Below are 20,647 nucleotides of genomic sequence, written 5' to 3' on the forward strand. Positions count from 1 at the left end.
AGGAATAACTGATACCTTTTGGTAGTGTCAGCTCAAACTGACATAAGACAAATCAATGACCAACCAGCCCACTCTTACCCTGTTCTCATTCCCTGCACAGCTGCCCTCTCCCCATCTGCCAGAGCTTTCCTGTCACCCCAAGGTCCCCTCAGCCACATCTTCCAATGCTCCTCTGTTTTGCTGGCTTTTTTTTTTTTGGTTTGGTTTGAGTTTGGTTTTTTTGTTTGGTTGGTTTTGGGGTTTTTCTTTTACTACTACTAGATGCTCAGTTTCACAACTGCATCTCTATATTGATTAGGCACTTGGGAGATATTCAGTGTGTCATGTATGGCACATGTATGTCATTTCTCTACCCCAAATACCATATGAAATTTTTTTTTTTCCTGTATCTTTTTTGGAAGGTGAAATCACAAATGAGCCTACACTCACTAAATTTTTGAATCTTATGAGAAATTTCTTCTTGCCCTCTTATAATATTCATATTGTTTTCCCCAACCTTTTTATTGTACCAGCAAGAGTCAACTGTTACCTAGTTTTTATTTAATGATGCCATGCTACAGTTTTAATTACCTCTTAGGTTCATGACATTTTCTTAGTAGATATTATATCCTTCTTATGCTCTATAATATCCTTGTATATTTTTGTGCCAACTGCCACAGAATATTTGGGCACAGATTACTTTACTCAATTCCATGTATCTTCACTCCTTTTTCTTCTGCATTCCCTCTTCCCTGTTCAAGAAACCTGTTTCCTATCAGGCATGAGTTAAATGTTTCAAAGCTGAGCCAAGATTCAAAAGAGACTCAGACTCAGGAGGCAGCTACAAGAATGCCATGTCACAGATGATCCATGAACAGTCATGCCTTTTGGTGGAGGCAACAATTTCTTGCTTTCATACCTTTTTAGAGTTTCTAGCTGTGGATAAACACTAAATATATCCCTGTCCTCATCAGTCTTATTTAGTTCACCATACAACCACCAGCAGGAAGCAGACAAGGCACCACTGGTAGGAGAGAAGGCAGACACAATCCTTGGAAAGCCCTTTTTATCTGCAGATCACAGTACCATCATCCTTCTGTAATTTAAGGGGCAACTTGCTCAGTGGAACAAATGCCCCAGGGCAGAGCCCAGCCCTTTCATGACAGAGCCAGTTTGTGCACAGTTTCTGCTGCCTTAATTTGTGTCTTGTGATGCATCTTAGCCCTTGGGTCTGGGGCAAAACCAGATATTAACTCAACAGTGCCACCACAACTGCAGAGGAGCAGGAATGCAAGATTCTTATTCTTGGTCCCAGAATCAGAAAGGAGAAAAAACAAAGTACAAACGTAAAATCAAAAATAGCTCTGTTCAGCTCCCTCCCCCAAAAGCACTTAGGTGTAGTTACTGCATTCAAGCAGCAGCCCTTTAATCAAGGAGTCCTACTTATTCATGAGAACCGTAGCTAGACAAACCTTTCAAACACTAGTTCTGCCATCTGGCAGCAGCACAGAGACTTGTTCCCAGACACATACAGAGCGTTGGTAATTGCCCTCACGTGGAATTCCAAGGCACTGCAATTGTTGTGGCATTTAAACCTCCATGGGCTCCAGATGTGGATTTTATTTGTGTCTTTGTGGCAAAAAGGTACTACTAATTACCATATATTCCTCATCCCCCAAATACTTTTCATTTTGCTCTCCCCAGTTATTTCTGTCATCTTCTACAGCAGAAAAGCAGATTGTGTAGGCCCATGGATAAGTATCTTAAAGAATTCATACTAAGGAAGAAAGTGTGTCACATTTCTCCTGGTTTCCCTGCCTCCGTGGATTCGGCGCTCTGAGCAGCTGCCCAGTGGGAAACAAAGTTCTTCTGGGGATTGCTTTGTAGGCTTTTCTTCTTTCCAATGTTTAAATTAATTTCAGATCATAATGGAAAGGTCACAGACATAACCTCTCTACTGAAAGTGGCAACTTTGCATTCTTGTGGTGATATATGTAAGGGAAAGGGGGAATAAAAGTATTTGAAAAGACTTACATTTTGCTTCAGACAGATTCTGGTTAGGTGACCAGACCAGCATGCCGAGATTCTCTCTCTCCTGACTTCGCCGTGCAAGTTTGGCTTAAGAGAAAACAGATACAAACCAAGTTACAGAGAAAGTAATTTCAGATGCAAAATGGATACAAAAGTCACTTACCACATATCTGGAGCTTTTAATCAAGATACAAAACCCATCTTCATAATCAGACCTAAGGCTTTTCCTCGTTTATTCAATGCATCACCCCTATATAACATGACAGATACCGCACACTCAGTCTTTCATGCAGTACACTAAGCAGCATACGTTGGACCTAAATTAAAAGTTAATTAATGTTTCTCTTCCAGTATACTTGATTATTTTTCTTCCAGCCATCATCAAATGTAAAAGGGAGGAGCAAGGCTCAAGCAGCAGGCTCCAATCCCTTGACATCATGAGACCGTACTGTGCAGCTAGATTAACGCTTTGTAGAGTAGACATATGCATGAACCTCCTGGGTTTCACTTCTGAGCACCTCCTCCCCTGCCTCAGCAACCCTTCTACACCTCCATTCCCAGACAGACAGGAATGTCCACCAAGGTGACACCAGGTTCCCCCAGGTCAGAATCAGGTCATCTACTTAACCGCTCCAGAGAAATTCTTATGCATTCCCTCCCACGCTGGGTATACACACACCGACATTCAGAAACCAGGTCTGTTTCTAAACAACTTAACACCTGGTTGGCATGAGAGCTCTGAAAGTCTGACTTGAAGAACCACAGCTGCACGTAGTTTGAAAGAGCAACCTCAAGCTACATTTCAACTGTGAGTTCTTGTGAATCTGCTGTTGTTCGTTCACAAGCAGTCAAAAGTGGAGAAGAGAAAAACTTGCTCCGTTGAGTCAGCACATGCACAGCCAGCTCAACCACCCGCCCTGGCCGAGGGAAACTTGCAGGTCTTGTTATGAACAAGTGCCTGCAGTGCTACTTCCACTGCAAAACGTCACGTAGCGCTGACATTTTATGCAATATTTCAACACAATGTTATTTTCTCGGGGCTGTGCTATTAAGACATAACCACCACTTCATGACGCATTAAAAAAATCCACTAACACCGAAGATGCAATGCCAGGACACTGTCTCATGGCACAGGGGTTGAAATCACAACATTATCTGCTGCAGCAGAAGGCCTGGCAGCACCCAACCCTTGCTCATCTGAACACAGCACAAAGTTTACTAATTACAATGCTATGAACACTCATGGTTTGACCATTTTCAACCCAAAATCCACTCAGCTAAGAACAGTCAGGGTTGAGATGATGAAAATATTGTAATATTAAATTTAAAGCACAAATAGCATGTATTAAAAATAATTAGTTGCCAGCAACATATTTACACTGAACTTTTTCTTAACTGCTCAAACATTAGTTTACGTTGTTTCTCATTCCTTGCCACAATAAAACAGAAAGTTTATTTTCATTACTAATTTCTGGATTTTCATGACAAACATCATGATTATCTTTCACAGAGTTTTTTTTCTTTTAAAGGAGGTTAGCAACCGCACATACAAGATATTTTGTGCACTGTGCCTGTTCAATATTTCCTATGCAAGGCAGAAAAACAGGAATGAGAAAAGACAACAACAGCCTCTGGTGGTGAGAGATGGGGGTGGAGTCCAGATATATACAAACAACATGAAGGGTGTCTGAATTTATCATTATAATACTGAATTTAAAATTACAACTTCACCAAAAAAAAAAAGTCTTGAAACACTGGTGATCAAATTTTACTTGGTCCCTAATTTCAAGTCTGTGTCATGAATGCCAAAGGCAACCTTAACCTTCCCCTCTATCAGCTTCTGCCCCTTACTCTCCCTACACCAGAGTCTGTCCAAATAAAGATCAGTGTAGAGTTCAAAACATGGAAAAAGTATCTCTCCTCGCTTTGCATTGCACTGAAAAGCATGTCTCATCCCATAAAAATATTCAGAAATCATCAGTCAGGTCTCCAGGAGGTCAAACACTTCGCACCCAATTCCCAACACACCTCCGCACCCCCAGTAAGCCAATGTAGTTCATGAGCCTGATGCCCAAATTCTGCCAACAAGGCTTAACACAAGGCATATCATCAGCCTGGCTTTACCACAGACTCATTCACTAAACCAGCAAAACGCACCTAGCTCAGGAAAAGGGCAAAGTTTTCTCCTAGTTTCGCAGGCTGAACATCCTCCCTGACACAGCAGGTGGACATCCCAGCCCAGCTGTCCCATTCTGGAGAACACTGCCTGCTCAACTCATCACAGGAAAGTGATGTTTCACCTCCCCAGTTAAAACCTCAAGTTACACTTTAGGTGAAAGGCAGTGCCTCAAGTCAGGAGCTACCTACCTTCCAGCCCCAAATCATTTCCCTTCGAGTCAGGAAAAACACAACTCCCTGTGTCTCACACCCAGAACCAGAATCCCCTGCAGATGCTGGACTTCATGCAACCCCCAGAAGCCCCTCTTTGCCCAATTCTCACAGCCCAGCTTCTTCCCCTCTGCTTTCTCCAGCTTCTTGGTAGCAACCATGAGCCAAGTCACATTGCACTTGTAAAAGGGTGTGAAGCAGCAGCTCTGGTATTCCCACATCTCTCCTGCCCTGCCTCTCCACCCAAGCCCATGCACATCCACCCTCAGGAGAGGCAGAGGCCAGTGCAAAGCACGCTCTAAGGGTCAGTTGAAATTCTCTGCTGAGGACAGAAGCACCTACAAAGGCCAACACACATAAAAGGGTTGGGATCCTCAAATATCCGCAGAGGCATAAACTCCCTTCCTAATATCGCTGGTGACTTAGCCTGCGACCCAGCTACTTCACTTTCCAGCACCACATTCTCCCCGTCACCCCTTCTCCAGCCCACAGACCCACGTTTACCATCCCTCACAAGCAAGGCAGACACCACAGGCATTCTTCCAAGTCCAGTGTTGACCCCATCACAAATACACACAGCACAAGTATTCTTGCTACATGACGTTAGCAAGGAAGAGCTGAAGAGCTTGCTCAGAATATGGGAGCACATTGGAATAGTTATTTCAGAGCAACAGCCATGGGAGGAGAGGAAGGGGCTTATAGCAGAGTGGTTCCTGCATCCCTTCCCTGCACCTTTCCAAGCACAGCTGCAAGGCTCACCAACACAAGGGAATTCTTTTCCCAGTCCCTGCTTCTGGACAAAGGATACCAGAGTGAATTCAAACACACTGCACTTCAGTGGCAAAGCTAAAAAGTTAATTCAATTTAACCCAATATGTGTTTCATATAAAAATAGCCATGTAACTAGGGTCAAGGGTCACTCTGTTTTAGGGGAATAGATCAATTTAGGATCAATGGGGTTTGCTTGTTTAAATAACTGCAGTTAAACTAGTGCAGCTTGTGTTTGGAGAAGCTGTACATTGGCAGATGAGATCAACTGACATTTCAGTTAATCCTGCACTTTCATCTGGGCTACTCACCAGGTATTTGTAGTCTCCGCCATAGCCATTAGCTCCCCATTCCAGCTGTTGTGGGAGCAAACACTGTTAACACTTTGCCACTGCTGGCTCTTCTCTCTGTCCCATGTCTGGGAAGAATTATGGATGCTTCCTCCAACCCCAAGACAAAGACCCTCTATTACAAGTAGCATCCCCGAAACTTAGTTCCAGTGCCAGAATTCACAGGGGATGCAAGTTCCCACTGCCTTTACCCAAGCAGATGTAGAGGCCCAACCAGGCATGCTATAGTGTTGCCTCTTTCACAGTACTTCCCATTCCTCTCTAAATGTACCCATATCCAAGGGACCATATGCTGAAACACAGGAGGGAACTGCTCTAAGTTAAAACTCACTCTGTAAACAAAAGGTTACTTTTAAAGTTGGTGCCATTTACAGATCTAGTTTACTGCCCAAGCCCAAACACAGTTCAACTGGCACAAGGGAAGAGATAAGCCAGGGTAGAATATCCATAAGCCAACAGTATCCTTAAAAAAAAAAAAAAAAAGCTGCAGGGGCTTTTTTCCCACCCCCCCTGGAGATGAAGGCACATCTCAACACCAGCATGTGGTTGACCATACTGTGTGTAGGAATATATTGATTTGCACAGCAGAGAGAGACATCGCTGTTGGAATTCTATCACTTCTGCCCGCAGGCTGAGGCTCTCCATCCCTGGGCTGCCCGTGCCAAGGGACCGGCCCAGCACCTGCAAGAGCAGAGCAGCACAAGGATGTGAAACCCCGACCTCCAGCAGCTACGGCTCTTCCCAAACTTTTGGAAAGCTGTTGCAAGTCTGCTGCAGAGAAAAAACAAGAGAGGCTTCAACCAGCAGCAGCAGTCAGGTCAGACTCCAAGAGGTATTAGGCTGGCAAAAAAAAAAAAAAAAAAAATCAAAAAAACCCAACAAAAACAATACACCACACCACACACACCCCAACCATCTCAACTGAGTCTTTAAAGGAAGCCTTTTCCCTGCTGTGAAGGTTACTAGACACAACAGCCTCACTCCCCAGCACCTGTCTGTCCAATTTTCACTGGCATTCAGAAATATGTCAGTCTTGCTCTCCCACTACCACCCACAAAGTTTAAAGCCTCAGGGGTAAATCCACCTTAGACCCCATACCTGAGTGATACCAGCTCACACAGGAGAAAGAGGGGAAGAAAAAAAAAAAAGAGTAAAGAGAGAGAAAATACTCTTTTTTTGGTCAATACAGAAAAACAAAAACAAAGCACACACAAACAACAACAACAAACAAGCCCACACACCATCAAACCAGAGTCAAAAATCTTAAAACTCACTCCCTTCCTCCCAGAGCCACGCTCCTCTGCCATATCTACTCCACACCAGAGAGCAGAGGGTCAACCCTGCTAGGACTGTCTGCAGAAACAGAGGAGAAAGGTGGAACTTGCAGAGAACTTAAAGGACACCAAAACCCTAAACACCCTTGTGAGTCCTCTGATGTGTTATTGCCTTAAATCCTGGGTTTGGAACCCTTCCCTACAGCAAGAAATCTGCATGTTTCTCCTTACATCTGAGGGGTTCTTCTGCAGATATTGTAACTTCAAATTTTCTCTTTGGCAAACCAAAGTTGCACCAAGTGCTGTATGAATAAGCTCAGTGCTGAACATGCTGCAGAGTTTGTCATCATGAATACATTTGTGTTGACATGAAACCACAGATCTTTGTTCAGGCTCTCTCCAGAACGTTGCAAGAGAGCCAAGACACGCGGCATATGCCCTGCAGGCTCCTCAGTCAGCACACTTGGCAGAGTTGCTGCAAATGGACAACAAAGCGGGGCTGAAAGCAACAAGTGCGCTGCTCTCCCCACCTCTACCAGGGTGTTGGCAAGTTAGGACACCTACCAAAGGTCACTGCACCATACACATGTAGTCCCCACTACAGGTCAGAGAGACCTTCCCCAGCCTTTTGACCTCTCCTCAATTTGAAGTTAGCCATGGAACAGCTGGCATCTGTACAGAAGGAAAGCTCTGCCTGGCAGGAATACCACTCCCTTCACCCCATCTAAATCTCTTTTTGGTGAGATGAACTCAGAGCCTCTGAAGAGCTGTGTCAAAAAGCCAGGGGGTGAAGTTTGTGCTTCACAGCTTGAATCCATCCAACACTTCACCACTTCTGAAGGGACAGGAGATCCTGCTTAGCCAGCATTGTTCTGAGCTCCTGACATGTGCTCCCTGCCTCTCCTCCGTGTCCTGTGTTGACACTCTGGAGTTTATCCCTCCAAGTTAAGCACATTTGCTAGAAGCAACCTGGCAAAATAGAAAGCAAATAGCAATTTCCCCAGTTATTAAATCAAATCAGGTGGCTGCAAGATGAGACAAACAGCCAAGTGCATGCACAGGGAACAGCAGGCCTTCATGGACAAGGATCTCTCTGCCTTTAACCCAACATGATAGTTCAGCAGCACCACTGCAAAAGAGGGAGGGAAGCTGTTTTCCCTTCCACCAACACCCACTTGATAAACCAAAGCAGGGAATCTGAGCTAAAAAGAAAACAAAACAACATCAAAAAAAACCCAAACACAACAACAAACCAACCACACACAACACACAAAAAAAGCAGTTAGTTTTAACTTGCATCAATTCGTAGTTTTCTACCACCTATCCTAAGATACAAGGAAGGGGAATGAGAAAGCAGGGACAAGCAAGATACCTCCGTCAATCACAGCACCAGTTTAGGCTGTCTCAGGGACAGCTGGTGCAATGGCAGCGTACACAAAGATCAGACAGGAAGGCAATGGAGCCCACCAGTGAGCAGGAGCTGAGAGCTGCGCATCTCCAGCCTTATGCATCCCATTTTATTTTTTTTCAAGTTAGAGAAGAAACGTGCCAGAATAAACTCAGTGGGAGTAGAGGCCTCTCAAAAGAGCCACCAATCACTCCGTCGCCTATTATTCTGCTTCTGTGCAAGGCAGCGGTGCCAGCTCCCGCTTGAGTTCCTGCACTTGAGGGAGCTGTTCCGTCTCACAGCTCTCCCCAGGGATCCTGCACGTTCCAGCTGTGGCTGTGAGCTGTTCAAGAGCACTTTGTGCTCTGGTTTTGGCACCTGTACTGACCCCTCAGAGGGATGATCTCTGTCTCCTGCAGATTCCAAGACACACTTAGCTTCCAGTTCCATCCTGCCCAAGTCGGGGTGAAGCTCTGCCAGGAGGTCTCCAGCATTCTTCCTTCTCCGTAACCCTTTCAATAGTCTCTGGTGTGACTTTTTGCTGTTGCTGTTTGCACAAGCCCTCTGAGTTTCAAAGTAAAGCACACTAACACACGACCATGTGAGAGCACTGCAACACACACTATGAAGAGTGGGAATTAACTGCTAGTCAGTTCCTCCATTATTTAGAAACGGCAAAGGGTAACTCAGAAAAGCACGTCCACTGTCAGGTGCTCAACAGAGATACATACTTCTGTATCTTCTTTGGAAGGCAAACATGAGCAAATCAAAGTTTAAAAAGCACTTGCCATAGAAGTATAGGGAATTCTTCAGGTACTGATCATTTGCAAAGCAACAGGTAAGAAAAGATTTCCAGATTTAAACAATGTATTTAATGAAATTGTTGAAGTTTACTGAATAACTGAAATCCCTAAGCTACAGGATGGCAAGATTCTCATCTACAAAGGCTAATGCATTACTAACAGCACTTACTGATCCCCCCATAACTAGTACAACTCATTTTTAAATCACATACTACAGGTTTAAAAATAAAGACTAAGAAACACCTGTTCCTTTTAATATTTAACTCTCAACATTATATATAAACTTAACCCCCAACATTATATATAAAACATTGTATGCATAAAGCATCGTATAATACCCAAAGGTGAATAGGTGTTTTTATTGCTTGGGGAGGAGCTGGAACTGACATATAACAACTCAGCTGTTGAATGCTGTTGAAAGTAGTTTTGGATTAAGTCTCAATGTATTTACTTCTAATGAAGTGAGACTAAACAAGTGCTCCTGTTCCCAACCCTGTATTTTCTTTATCAATGCAGACTGTATATTTATTGCATATGGTGAAATCCCCTGCTTACAGTACCCATGACGAAACAAAATAAGACAAAGGAGGAACTGGCTCCCATAGTTTAAAGAACTTGCTCTCACTGGTTCATTGATATCAGTCAGGTTCACAGCGTAACTGTAAATGCACAGTTGTAATACAGCAACAAAACACCTATGTGGCACAAGGGAATTCAAACTAATTTTAGAGTCAGAAGAAAAGCTTTTTCCACCCTCCTTCCCTGCTGCTGGCACTGGCGTCTCAAGCAGCAACTCAAAGACGCCTGAAGAACTCTGCTGCCCATCTCCACCTCCTTCAGCATGTGACTTCTCCTCCAGTCAGCAGATAATGCTTGTGATTCCCTTTCATTCGTGTTTTCTGAGGACTGCCTAGATATAGGAGCTAGTACCTCACAGAAATACCATCTCTGTACACGCTATAGCAGCATGAAACGCAGCAGATTTTAGACTGGAATAATGCAAGTCGAGGAACGTTTTTTAATTAAAAAACTTAAAAATTAAGCAGCAGTTAGCTCTTCCTATACATGACTACACCCGGCTGGCACTATAATCTATATGCAAATAAAGTTCTGAGAGCATTTTTGTATCTGCCTAGGGAAACAAAGGTGACTCTTTGGGTTTCTATACAAAGCAGCAGCACTGGAAATGCAGGCTGAAGAGCTGTATTGCCTCAGAATAACTGTAGGTGCTGTGCTACAAAAAACCCACAGTATCACACATTACAACGGTGTGAAAAATATTGCTTCAAAAATTACTCTAGTTAAAGATTAATCATCCAGCAATCATTACAAAGGTCACTCTGCAGTGATAAAAATTATTACCATTAGAAGAACTGGAAGAGAAAATGAGAAAAAGTACAGCTAGCAATACAGATTCTTTTTCTTTAAAAGTAATCGAGTTCAACCCATACTACGTCTGAACTTCACATCTTTGTATTTTTTGTATTTTTCAAATTTTATTTTAAACTTTTTTAAGAACATATCTGATCCAAGATGCCTTTGCAGTCGAAGAGCTAGCAATAAAGCAAAAGCTGTGGCCTACATTTTCCCCACAGCCCAGGCCAGACCAAACAATAAACCCTGAACAGATGTTGAGGCCTCGCCTTGATTTTTTTTTTTCCTGAATAATAGGAGTCTGCTCATTCTTTCCTGCAAGCAGGTGGCACCAATGTGCAGCCATAGATGAGGTCTGAATAACTATACAAGCAAACAGGCTTTCAATACACACTTAAGTGTGTAAAATTATTTTTTCTACATGCATGCAATTCCAATCAGAGCTCTGCAGCGAGTTCTGCATACAAAAGCCCTGCAACCCATACAGGAGCAGGAAACACATTAACATAACATCATAAGTATGAATATACCCCCCCACACACAGTATCAAGAAGCACACCTCTGCTAATCACAACAGGCTTTTGTCTAGACATGGCTGGGGTTTTGTACTGAAATGTGAAAGGGAATTTGTTTGAACAGAGAGTTGAGTATAAAATTAAGAGGAGAAAATGTACATTTGATTAAGAATTTACCATAGATCTCTTGAAAGCCTTTTAACAATGTAAAAATTTGCACCACTTTTTTTCAATGAGGAGGGCTAGTAACTATACTACAGTGATCCTGAATGTAAAACCAAAACACAGAACAAAGCAAAAGCCTGCAGCACAGGCACTGGGTAGGAGCTCCGAGGCTTGCCTGCCCTCCTAAGCACGCTTTTCTCCCCCTCAATGTCAGCGAGAGCAGCCCTGGCCTCCCCCAGCCGCGCTTCAGAGCCGCAGCAGCTCCAAAGCCCTATCGGGAGGGCTGAGATGGGACTGGACACGTGCCACCCTGCTGGTCAGCAGCAACAAAAGCAGGGACCACACATGGGGCCCCACACACCCTGTGGCTATCACCCCATAACCCATGGCTACTACACTGGGCCCCATATCCTGAGAACTCCTGCGCACTCACAACCCTGAAAAAAACAAACAAACAAAAAAAAAAAACACTTTAAAAAAAAATGCAAGACCTTCACAGAGCCACACACTGAACCATTTTAAAGTTTGTTAAAAATAGGTAAATGCATGCACACAATTCATTCTGCAAGCCAAGCTACAAACTGAGCCAAGCTACAAGGAGCCAGCTACAGTAGGTTTCTGTTCCATCTCCCTGAATGCTGTCCCAATAAGATTTCCTTCCTTTCCCCCACACTATTTCCCTTCCACTTTCATTTAGGTGACCAAGAAGTCACACAGACACGCCTACACGTATGCAAGTAATACCCAAGTAGATAATTTAATATACAAAATAGGAACAATCATCATACAGCACAGTTCTCTCTGCTGCCAACTCCATTGCCAACTGCCAAATCTATCTGAAGCCAAACAGTCTACTGATGAGGAAGCAAAGATAAGGCAAACACATCTTCCTCTCTTTCAATCACAGACCTTGATTCTGCAGTCTCCCTTGTTCCTTGACAATCAGTAACTCCTACACGCACAGCTCTGCATTCATATGGTCTCCCATTTCTTCACCAAGCCAGCCCTCAGCTCTTCCCACCCATTGAATGGGGTCCTCTGTTGTGTTTCCTTACCCTCAGCAGCAAGAAGAGCTGTTTGGGCCCAGTCCTGCCTGTTATTCACAGGCAGCACTTAGGAATAACAAGACCAGGACCAGTAAAGAGACTTCCTGTGCCTGGCACTGTCTCTGCAACATTGGATTTAATGGCCCTTCTTAAGATCAGGGGGGGAAGGGGGAAAGTCCATCAAATCATCTAATCCTTTTTGAACCCATTTGTAATTTTGGCATCTACAACATCCTGTGGCAGAGTGCTACAATTTAATTATATGTTTATTGTCTGAAGAAGAACAAAGAAAGCCCATGCACAGACTCCCTTCTCAGCTCTGATGTTGCTAGCCAGTCACTTCATTTGGTGGCCCCATTTCCTGGCTTATTAGAAGCAGAGAATAACTGCGCCCCATCCATCTCCTCCACGTCTCTTGCTGTTTCACAGACCCTCTACCACGCTGCTCTCAGTCATCTGTTTTCCAAGACAGTCTGGGCTTTTCTGCTTCTCCCTCATACAGAGCCAGGGAATAATTCCTGTACTTTATCTAGTTACCTTACAGCTCTGAGAAGCATGTATGCATGGGGGAGGGATGGAAACGGGGCACAACCAGAACTGTACGCAGTGTTCGAGAAGAGGGTACACCACAGGATTTATAAAACATGCCATAATGAGGTTCTGTTTTGTTCTCAGATGCTTTCATAACAGCTTTTAACAATACACTTGCCTTTTCACTATTACCATTGAGTCGATGAAAAAAACCACTATGACTCCCAAGATCTTTATCTGGAAAGGCAACAGCTAATTTAGAGACCACTACTGTACACATACAGTTACGGGCTGTTACACCCTGCCCTACCCCCCTTCCCAAATATTATGTAGCACATTACAACAAGTGTCACCTGTCATTTTTGTAGCCATGCTGTCACAAGACTAAACAGGTTGCCCATTCCTCCATTCAGCAGATATCCACACTGCCTCTGCAACCCCCTCCTCCCATACACATACTGTCTTTTACACAGACAAAAGGACAATTCAGCTGTTAGTAGTAAAAATAAAAAGCAAGCAACAAAAATAACAAGATATGTAATTTTAAATGGAGAACACACAAGTGTCACTTTATTCAAAGAGTGAGAAGTACATGGTGGCTCAAACCCCCGGCTCCAGAAAACCTTGCGTTTCTCCCAAGGCTTCTTCCCCCAGGAGACACCACCAAAGGAACAAGAAGCCAACAGAGTGCTTCTCAGACCTTGCAGTTCCCACCATTCCCTTTCCCAAAGCAGCATTACCATTCAGATCACTGACCCAAGCATGTTCCCCTCCCCATCTCCAGCCATCCTTTCCCATTCCCCAGGACCCTTTGGGGAGTGAGGGGAAGGACCAGAAATGGAAGAGAAGAAAAGGTGTTTTTGCCTCTGCTCAGAAGCACTACCCCAGATTTAGAAAGCGTGGAACATCCTTACTCATACAGGAGACCTGGTTTCCCTGGTAAAGTTTTAAACTTTGCCTGCATAGGCTTGCACAAGCACTGGAAACCCAAACAAGCAGCATTTTACTCATCTTTCCTGCACAGTAAGGACAACCTGGCCTGTATCTACTGCCTAATGCAGTAAGAAAGATAAAAGAAAAAATTCAGTCTCAAGTGTTCACAAAGCAGAGTGATTATTTTTCTATATTTTTAGCAACACGTCTTCCCTTCCCACCCAAAGTTCACAACAGCATCCTTTTGAGACAGCTTACACTGACCAGTGAAAGTAACGAGTGCCTAGAAAGTGCCAGGGATACAAAATGTAGATTCTTGGTTAACATAAAGTAACTGGTTTATTTTTTCACCACAATTCAGAAACCCATGCCAAGAGATAGTCAGGAACAGATCTGACTAACTAGAATCTGGTCTCCAAAGACTATGGGATATGGGCACTTTTCTTCTTCCTCCTCCTCACCCTACATCTCAGGAGTTGGAGCGGGGGGAATTAAAAAAGAACAAAAAGAAAAAAAAAGAAAAAAAAAATCACAACCAGCTATGCTCAATGGCTTATGAACTAAGGCTACTGCGCAAATGTGTTACTGCTTGGAGAGACAGTAGTGTGAAGGGCATGCAGATAGGACACACTGGTGTCTCCAACCAGACAAAAGTCAACTCGAAAGGTCAAATCAGAGAGAAATTCCATGTTACTCTACTCCCACAGTACCAAATCATTTTACACAGCAGAATGAATCAATCAGCAACAGCTAAGCACAGTCAGCTCTCAAAGACAGTAAAGATTTCTCACATTATTATTATTCTTTAAAACCTGGGTCAAATACCAACACTTTTCAAGGCCGTAAGCAGACAAGCCCACCACAGAACAGCAGCAGAGGCACGTCTTCCAAAGCCAGCTGGGTGCTGTGGGGAGGCTGAACAGCCAGGAAGGCATCGGCACTGCTCTGCCCTGCTGGAGGCGTTGGCCCCCAAGAGCAGCAGAATTGGGCCCTACAAGCACACCTAGGGGAGTACCTGACCTCCATGCTGAAGTCACCTGAACTAACTCACTGCTACCTGAAGCTGGTTTTGCAGAGGTTACGCAAGCAGCCAGGCTGGCAGAGCGGGAGAGACACCAGCGTCCTGAAAAGGGGGCACAGCCTCCTCTCCTGACGCAGCCACCTCCAGCAGTAGATACCTGTCCTCAGGCCAACATGAGCATACGAGAAGCTTATACATCAAATCCCACCCAGCACTGAGTCATGCACTGATGTGGTGTGCAACTGCAATCAACAGGCTGCGAGCATGCCCAGTTTAACCCACACAAATCCGACTTTTAAATGTCTGCGACAGTTGCATATCCTCCTCTCACCCCCATCCATGACAGTCTTCCAGGTCCTTATCCTCACAGCACCCCTACCAGCAGATGAGAGCTTTTATCAACACACACACACACGCACAAAGCACCAAGCACCAGGCTCACAGGAGTTGAGCCAGGTTTCCCAGGCCCCGTGTTAGAGCCCCAATTGCAGGTCATCCTTCCTCATTGTCCCACTCTAGGAAACACTGAAATCAAACAGGAACCCATAAATAACATATATGTAGTATTTCACACCAAATCTTAAGAACCTAATCTGCTTGCAGCTCTCCTTGGAGCTGACTGCCGTATTCATTAGCTCACAAGCTCCCCAAGGCACAGACAGTCCCTCTCTTTCTGTCTGCATGGGGCCCAGCTCAACAGGGTGCTATAAGGATAATATTCATATCCAAGAACACAAAGTCAGATTTAATGTGCCCTTGAAATGCAGGCAGCTCCTGGATCACATTTTTCTGACAGATTTCACAAGTCAGTTTGGTTTTTCCCCGTTTTTGCCAAATTCAGAGACACAGTGAGGACTATATTTAAAATGTAGCTAACAATCGCTGCAAACCTTAAAATTTTGTTTTTAACATTCAACTTCTAGCAAAAGACTATCCAAAACAAGTTATCTGGTTTGTCTCCTTCTCCTGCCTTCAAAAGAGTCTCAGAACTAGTTTGTCTTGCACCTACATTAATAATTTCAGTGCAAGAAAGCAGTATGATAACGACGAGAGAGGCTAGGCACTTAATTCGTCATTACTCCGCACCAAGCACCACCTTGGACTCCTTCTGCACTGCTGGTCTGCCCATACTCTCACCTTTATGCCAAATGTAACTGATCCTAAAAGGTACCAAGTAACAGCAAACCAAACCCTGGAGAGCCAGGTGCTCGGCAATAGGCAGCAGCAAGTACGCTTGCAGCCCAGAGGAACAAAACAGGGGCACAGCCCTGCAAAGGGCACAGCCCTGAGCTGCCCCTGCTTTGGGATCACAAATGCTCCTTCTGCAGTGCCAGCATTTGCATACCACAGCATATTCACAAAGAAATCAATCAGGACACAAGCATGAAGGTGAGCATGGAAAAGCAGCCTGTAGTGCTTGGGGCACCCTGCAGAAAAGCACGAGGCTGGCTTTCTGTGCTGCTTAGATGCTTCAGGAAAAAGCAAACCAGTTACAGCCTATCCACGTCTAAAGCATGATCCCCTTCCCCACTCCGTTTAACAAAGAAGACAGAAGTTTGCAGGCGCAAGGCCTTACAAGCTCTCTAAAACACAGGCACCACGTGGCGAGCGTCAGGAGCAGAGCTCACACAAAGAGCCGAGAGGCAGCAGGAGACAGAGGGGAGAGGGCTGGGAAAGCCTCAGCAGCCAGGAGACGGGAGAAGGGGAGACTGAGCCTTATTCTCCAGCCATCACCACAAGGAAGTGAGCACAAATGCGATGGGGAGGCTGAGCAGATAAGGAGAAGGCAGCTGAACACTAGCCTGGCAGCGTAGATAAATAAAGGAGCCAAGACTCTGTAGGAAGGAGAAAAGTGCAGTTCGGCTGAGAACTGATGGGGAACCCAGCTTAGCGCTGCCCTGGGAGGGGAAGGAGGAGATGCTTCCCAACAGAGCAGAGGAAAGCAGTTTGCACTATGCTTACCTGCCCTGTAACATGTTCCTCACACCATGGTCCCTCTCACACACATGCAGATACACAGCTACAAAACTAACTTAATTTTACCATGTTCAGGGCCATTAGTCTTTCCAATCTGAGGACCAAGATCCTATTCACCACTTAAATGCCTCTTTATTGAGGCTAAAAATTCTTCCGTTTTCTCCATTGAAAAAGAAAAAAAGTAAAATCCCTTTTAGACATAATTCATGCTCAGAGCAAAACATCCCCTCCCTCCCTTCCTTCCAAAACCCATCATCACAGTGAAAGCAGCCAGAGCGTCCCTGCCTGTCTGTAGAGCCCAAAGGTCTCATTTTCCCTTCCCACAAATTATATAATGTAAAAGAATGCAGTGGCCAGCCCCCAGGAGCTCTTTGACAAGAATATAGCTGTGCCTCCTCACACATCAGTTTTGTTTCCCAGCACTGCACAGGACAAATTCAAAACCAGTAGCTCTCCACAGGGCACCATATTGTGCCCCAGCCACAGAAGGAGGCGTTAAGCAACGGTCCCTGTCCTACACCCAGTGCTACCACCCTGGCCACTCTGGAGCAGCACCTCAACGCTATCATCTTCTCAGCATCAGTGACCCAATGCAGCCTCTTGTTCTGCCACCAGGTCACTTAAAATCCAAACATCATCTCCACAGCTTGTAGAAATGTGTTTAATGGGGCTTATACACATCCATACAGCAGTAAAAAAAAAAAAATAAAATAAAATAAAATCCAAACACACACACAACACAGGAACAAGGCAGCAAGGAAACAAAACACACAGAACATAAACAGGACAGAGAGCCTCAGGGGAGGGGCAGTATTTAGAAGAGTAGAGTTATTAGAGACTGAGAAGCTAAACCATGCTAAGGTTGCCAGGGCTTCAAAGGGGGGAAAAAAAAAGCCTATGCAGAGCATCTTGGTGAAGACAACAGCCTTACAGGTGCATATGTGGGCTGGAGCAGAGAACAGCTGAGACATGCTGGCACCAGAGAGAAAAGCAGACTGTCAAAGAAAACTACAAGGCAAGGCAGGCCAGGGAATCCACACCATACACCCGCAGTGAGGGGCTCTGCCAAGCATTTTGAGACATTTCCATCTTCCTCAGCAGAAAAGCTGCACGTCCTCTTCATTTCTGTCCTAGCCTGCACTATACTGAAAGACTACCATTCTCCCTAACATCTGGATTTTCATATGCTACTATTTCAACAAAAGTTTGCCACCTTAAAGGTGATACTACAAGACAGGTACCATGAAACAGAGACTAACAGCCACCATGGTTAGAGCAGCTGAGCTCTGACCCGTGACTGGGAGCTGTAGGTACCGCTGCAGCATTGATTTCACTCCGTGCATTTGAAAGTCTTGAGTCTTCTGCTCTGTGGCACCACTCAAATACAAATTGCCAAGAGTTCAGTTATATCTACGCTGAAGGGAAAGAATCAGTGTCAAAATAATTCAGGGTAAGTTGACTCTACAGGCTTCCCTCTTCTATTCCTCCTCCTACTCCAGAAAAATCCCTCAGCCTCACCTCCCTCTCCATGCACGCACACAGCCCCTCACACATTAAACCAATACTTGTTAGCACAGCCAAGGACACTGCTGAAAGCCCCAGCTCCCTTTAAGGCATGCCCCAATTGGTCCAACTTTCTAACAATAAAACTACTTGTAAGCAGATATTCACAATACTGGCAGTAATTCTTGGTATAATTCCATTCATTAATACCTAGCCTGAATATACAACAACAAAGGAGGAAGAGTCCACAGCCTGTAAAATGTACCAAGCAAACTCCAGTTAAAAAATAAACACTTAAGAGTACATCAGCTTCATCAAACAAGACTTCTAAAGCTCTTTTCCTATAGCAGTTTTTTGCAGCATGCCTTTGCAGTGCAAAACAACAAGAACATCTTATTCTATGTGTTGATAAGATCCCACCAGAGTAATGCCCACAGAAAGTGCTGGCTGTCTATACTGCACCCAAATGCAAGCGAGACCCCAAGCTGACTCTTGTCACCACTTCATACATCTCCACTTGCAGAGCCCTGTGTGAGGGCATCCAGGCACAGCACTGTGACACATTTGCCCTCCCACACAGCTTTAGCTTTCCACTACCCTGCCACAGCTCTGGGACCTTCCTGCAGGAGCACTCATGACATGTGTGGCTGCACAAGGCACAGAAGCAGCACGGAAATGGACTCCCTGAAGTTCCAGACAAACCCCATTTTTAAAAACCCTGTCATTTAGCAGGAATATGGCCTACGTTTTCTCAACACTGGATGCTACATCTTTGCACCCAGGTATTTCTCTAGCATCACCAACATAAGCTACAAACACCAGCTCTTCTGTTCCATCAAGGCCTGAACACCAACAATGCCTGCAAGACCTTGGCACAAGGCGGGGAGACAGAAACATTCCTGATGAGCCCAAAGAAATTTGGGACGTTCATTTCCTCAAGGTCATGATTATCACAAGTACCAGCATTGTGTCCAGGCTGCTAAGTCACACACTAGATCAACTCACATGGCTTCTAGCAACACAGTCCCAAAAACATCAGTCTTACACCCGTAGCCACCTTTTGCACAGTACTTCAGACTGCCAAGCTGCTGACTGCATGGCCTTGCTTGTTTCTGTGCCCCCGCCTCGAGAAAGGAAGAAGGAAGCCACTTACAAAACTCCTTAAAAGACCACCTTCTCATAGCAGTGCTCCAGATCTACTGCCAGCTGTTACAGGCTTGCAGAATACGATGATCCTATTGCATCTGGTGCTGTCCTGAACCAGAGGCATCAACTTACATGCAGGAGAGCTTTGATGACTGCTGCTGCTGAGGTCAGTCTAAACTTGCAAACAGAGTCCCCTTCAAAAACCTCCATTTCCCTCCTCTCACAGAACACAACGTTTCAACCACAAGTATGAACAAAAGACATTATTGGTCCAAGAGCAGTTCAACAATGAGTCCCAGAGCCCTGGTACGTCCCCCCACAACCTCAGCACCTCTTTATGCAACTGCTCAGCCACTATGTAGAAAATCACATGAGACTAGCACAGATGCTGGGAGAGTAAGTTTTAAGTTATTCCTGCACAAGAAAAATGAGTATATAATTAAGCAACGCCCAATAAATGCCTGGCTTCTATCTATTTGAGGATCCTTGCACTCTTGACTATAGCAATACACCAAGAAAACAGCACAAATATTTAACCTGCATAGAGGGAATGCTATCTCCAGAAGAGAACTCCGCAGCAATTTCTAGGAAAGATGACACCAGAGCACCAAAGTTTCCACATCTCTGGCATACTGCCCTTGGATAGTTCTTTTTGCGCAGAGTCGATAAGGCTGGAAAACTTGCTTCCATCTGACACTGGCTGGTGATGCAACCTCCACCCCCCCACACCCTGAGAGCAAAGCCCTTCTGAAATCCCACCCAAGGGACTACAAAGAACAAAATAATGACACCCTTCTTTCCCCCTCCCCGCCTCTCCAAGCCCCACTTTGCCAGGGTGATGCCACTGGCAAGCTAAAGCTTTCACAATGAGTTTCTAGGTTGCTTCTCAATTCCTAAAACTGAAGGTCACAAGCCAGCAGGCTCAGCTAGTGCCCTGCAGTAATACTTCACAGAAGGCAAGGGCACCATGCCTTTGCACCACCAGTGAGAAAGAATTCCCCCCTGTAGGAGCAGGGGAGAGACAAAAGAGTCAGGGAACACACCAGCCTATGGTATGGAGAAACAAAATGTAAGCACTTGTTTCTTGTAGACATCTCCTGACAGCAGGGCACTGCAGAGTAGATCCCTCACAAGCTGTATGCGTATTCGCTAGGTGGTCAGTTGTTCCCTCATCAAGTTTAGAATTGGTCATGTCCAACTTTACCCTGTGATGCTGGTGCCTTCCTGAACAGAGGTTTCAATTCACATATATAGGCTAAGGACATGCTACCAACACTGCTAGGAAAGCAGAATTTTCTGCTTTCAGAAGCCCTTCCTCTGCTGTTCCTACAGAACCATCAATTTTGGCCACTAGAAACCTTCTTTCTTTTTTTTTTTTTTTTTTTTAATAGAAGCAGCAATTATCATCCCAGGGTTTGCCATTTAGCTATACTAACAACCTCTTCCCTGGTTCCCT

The 20,647-nt window shown here is 44.8% G+C and overlaps 1 protein-coding gene across 1 annotated transcript in view; it reads right to left on the reverse strand.

Annotated features, from left to right (window-relative positions):
• Positions 1-20,647, reverse strand: part of RCOR1 (REST corepressor 1) — an 84,359-nt gene that overhangs the window by 40,122 nt on the left and 23,590 nt on the right. Inside the window, exon 3 of the mRNA XM_080344902.1 lies at positions 2,014-2,097. Coding sequence (XP_080201028.1) covers positions 2,014-2,097 — 84 coding nt within the window. The remainder of the gene's footprint in view (positions 1-2,013; positions 2,098-20,647) is intronic.

The sequence above is a fragment of the Nesoenas mayeri genome, assembly GCF_963082525.1.
Source record: "Nesoenas mayeri genome assembly, chromosome: 5".
Taxonomy (NCBI): domain Eukaryota; kingdom Metazoa; phylum Chordata; class Aves; order Columbiformes; family Columbidae; genus Nesoenas; species Nesoenas mayeri.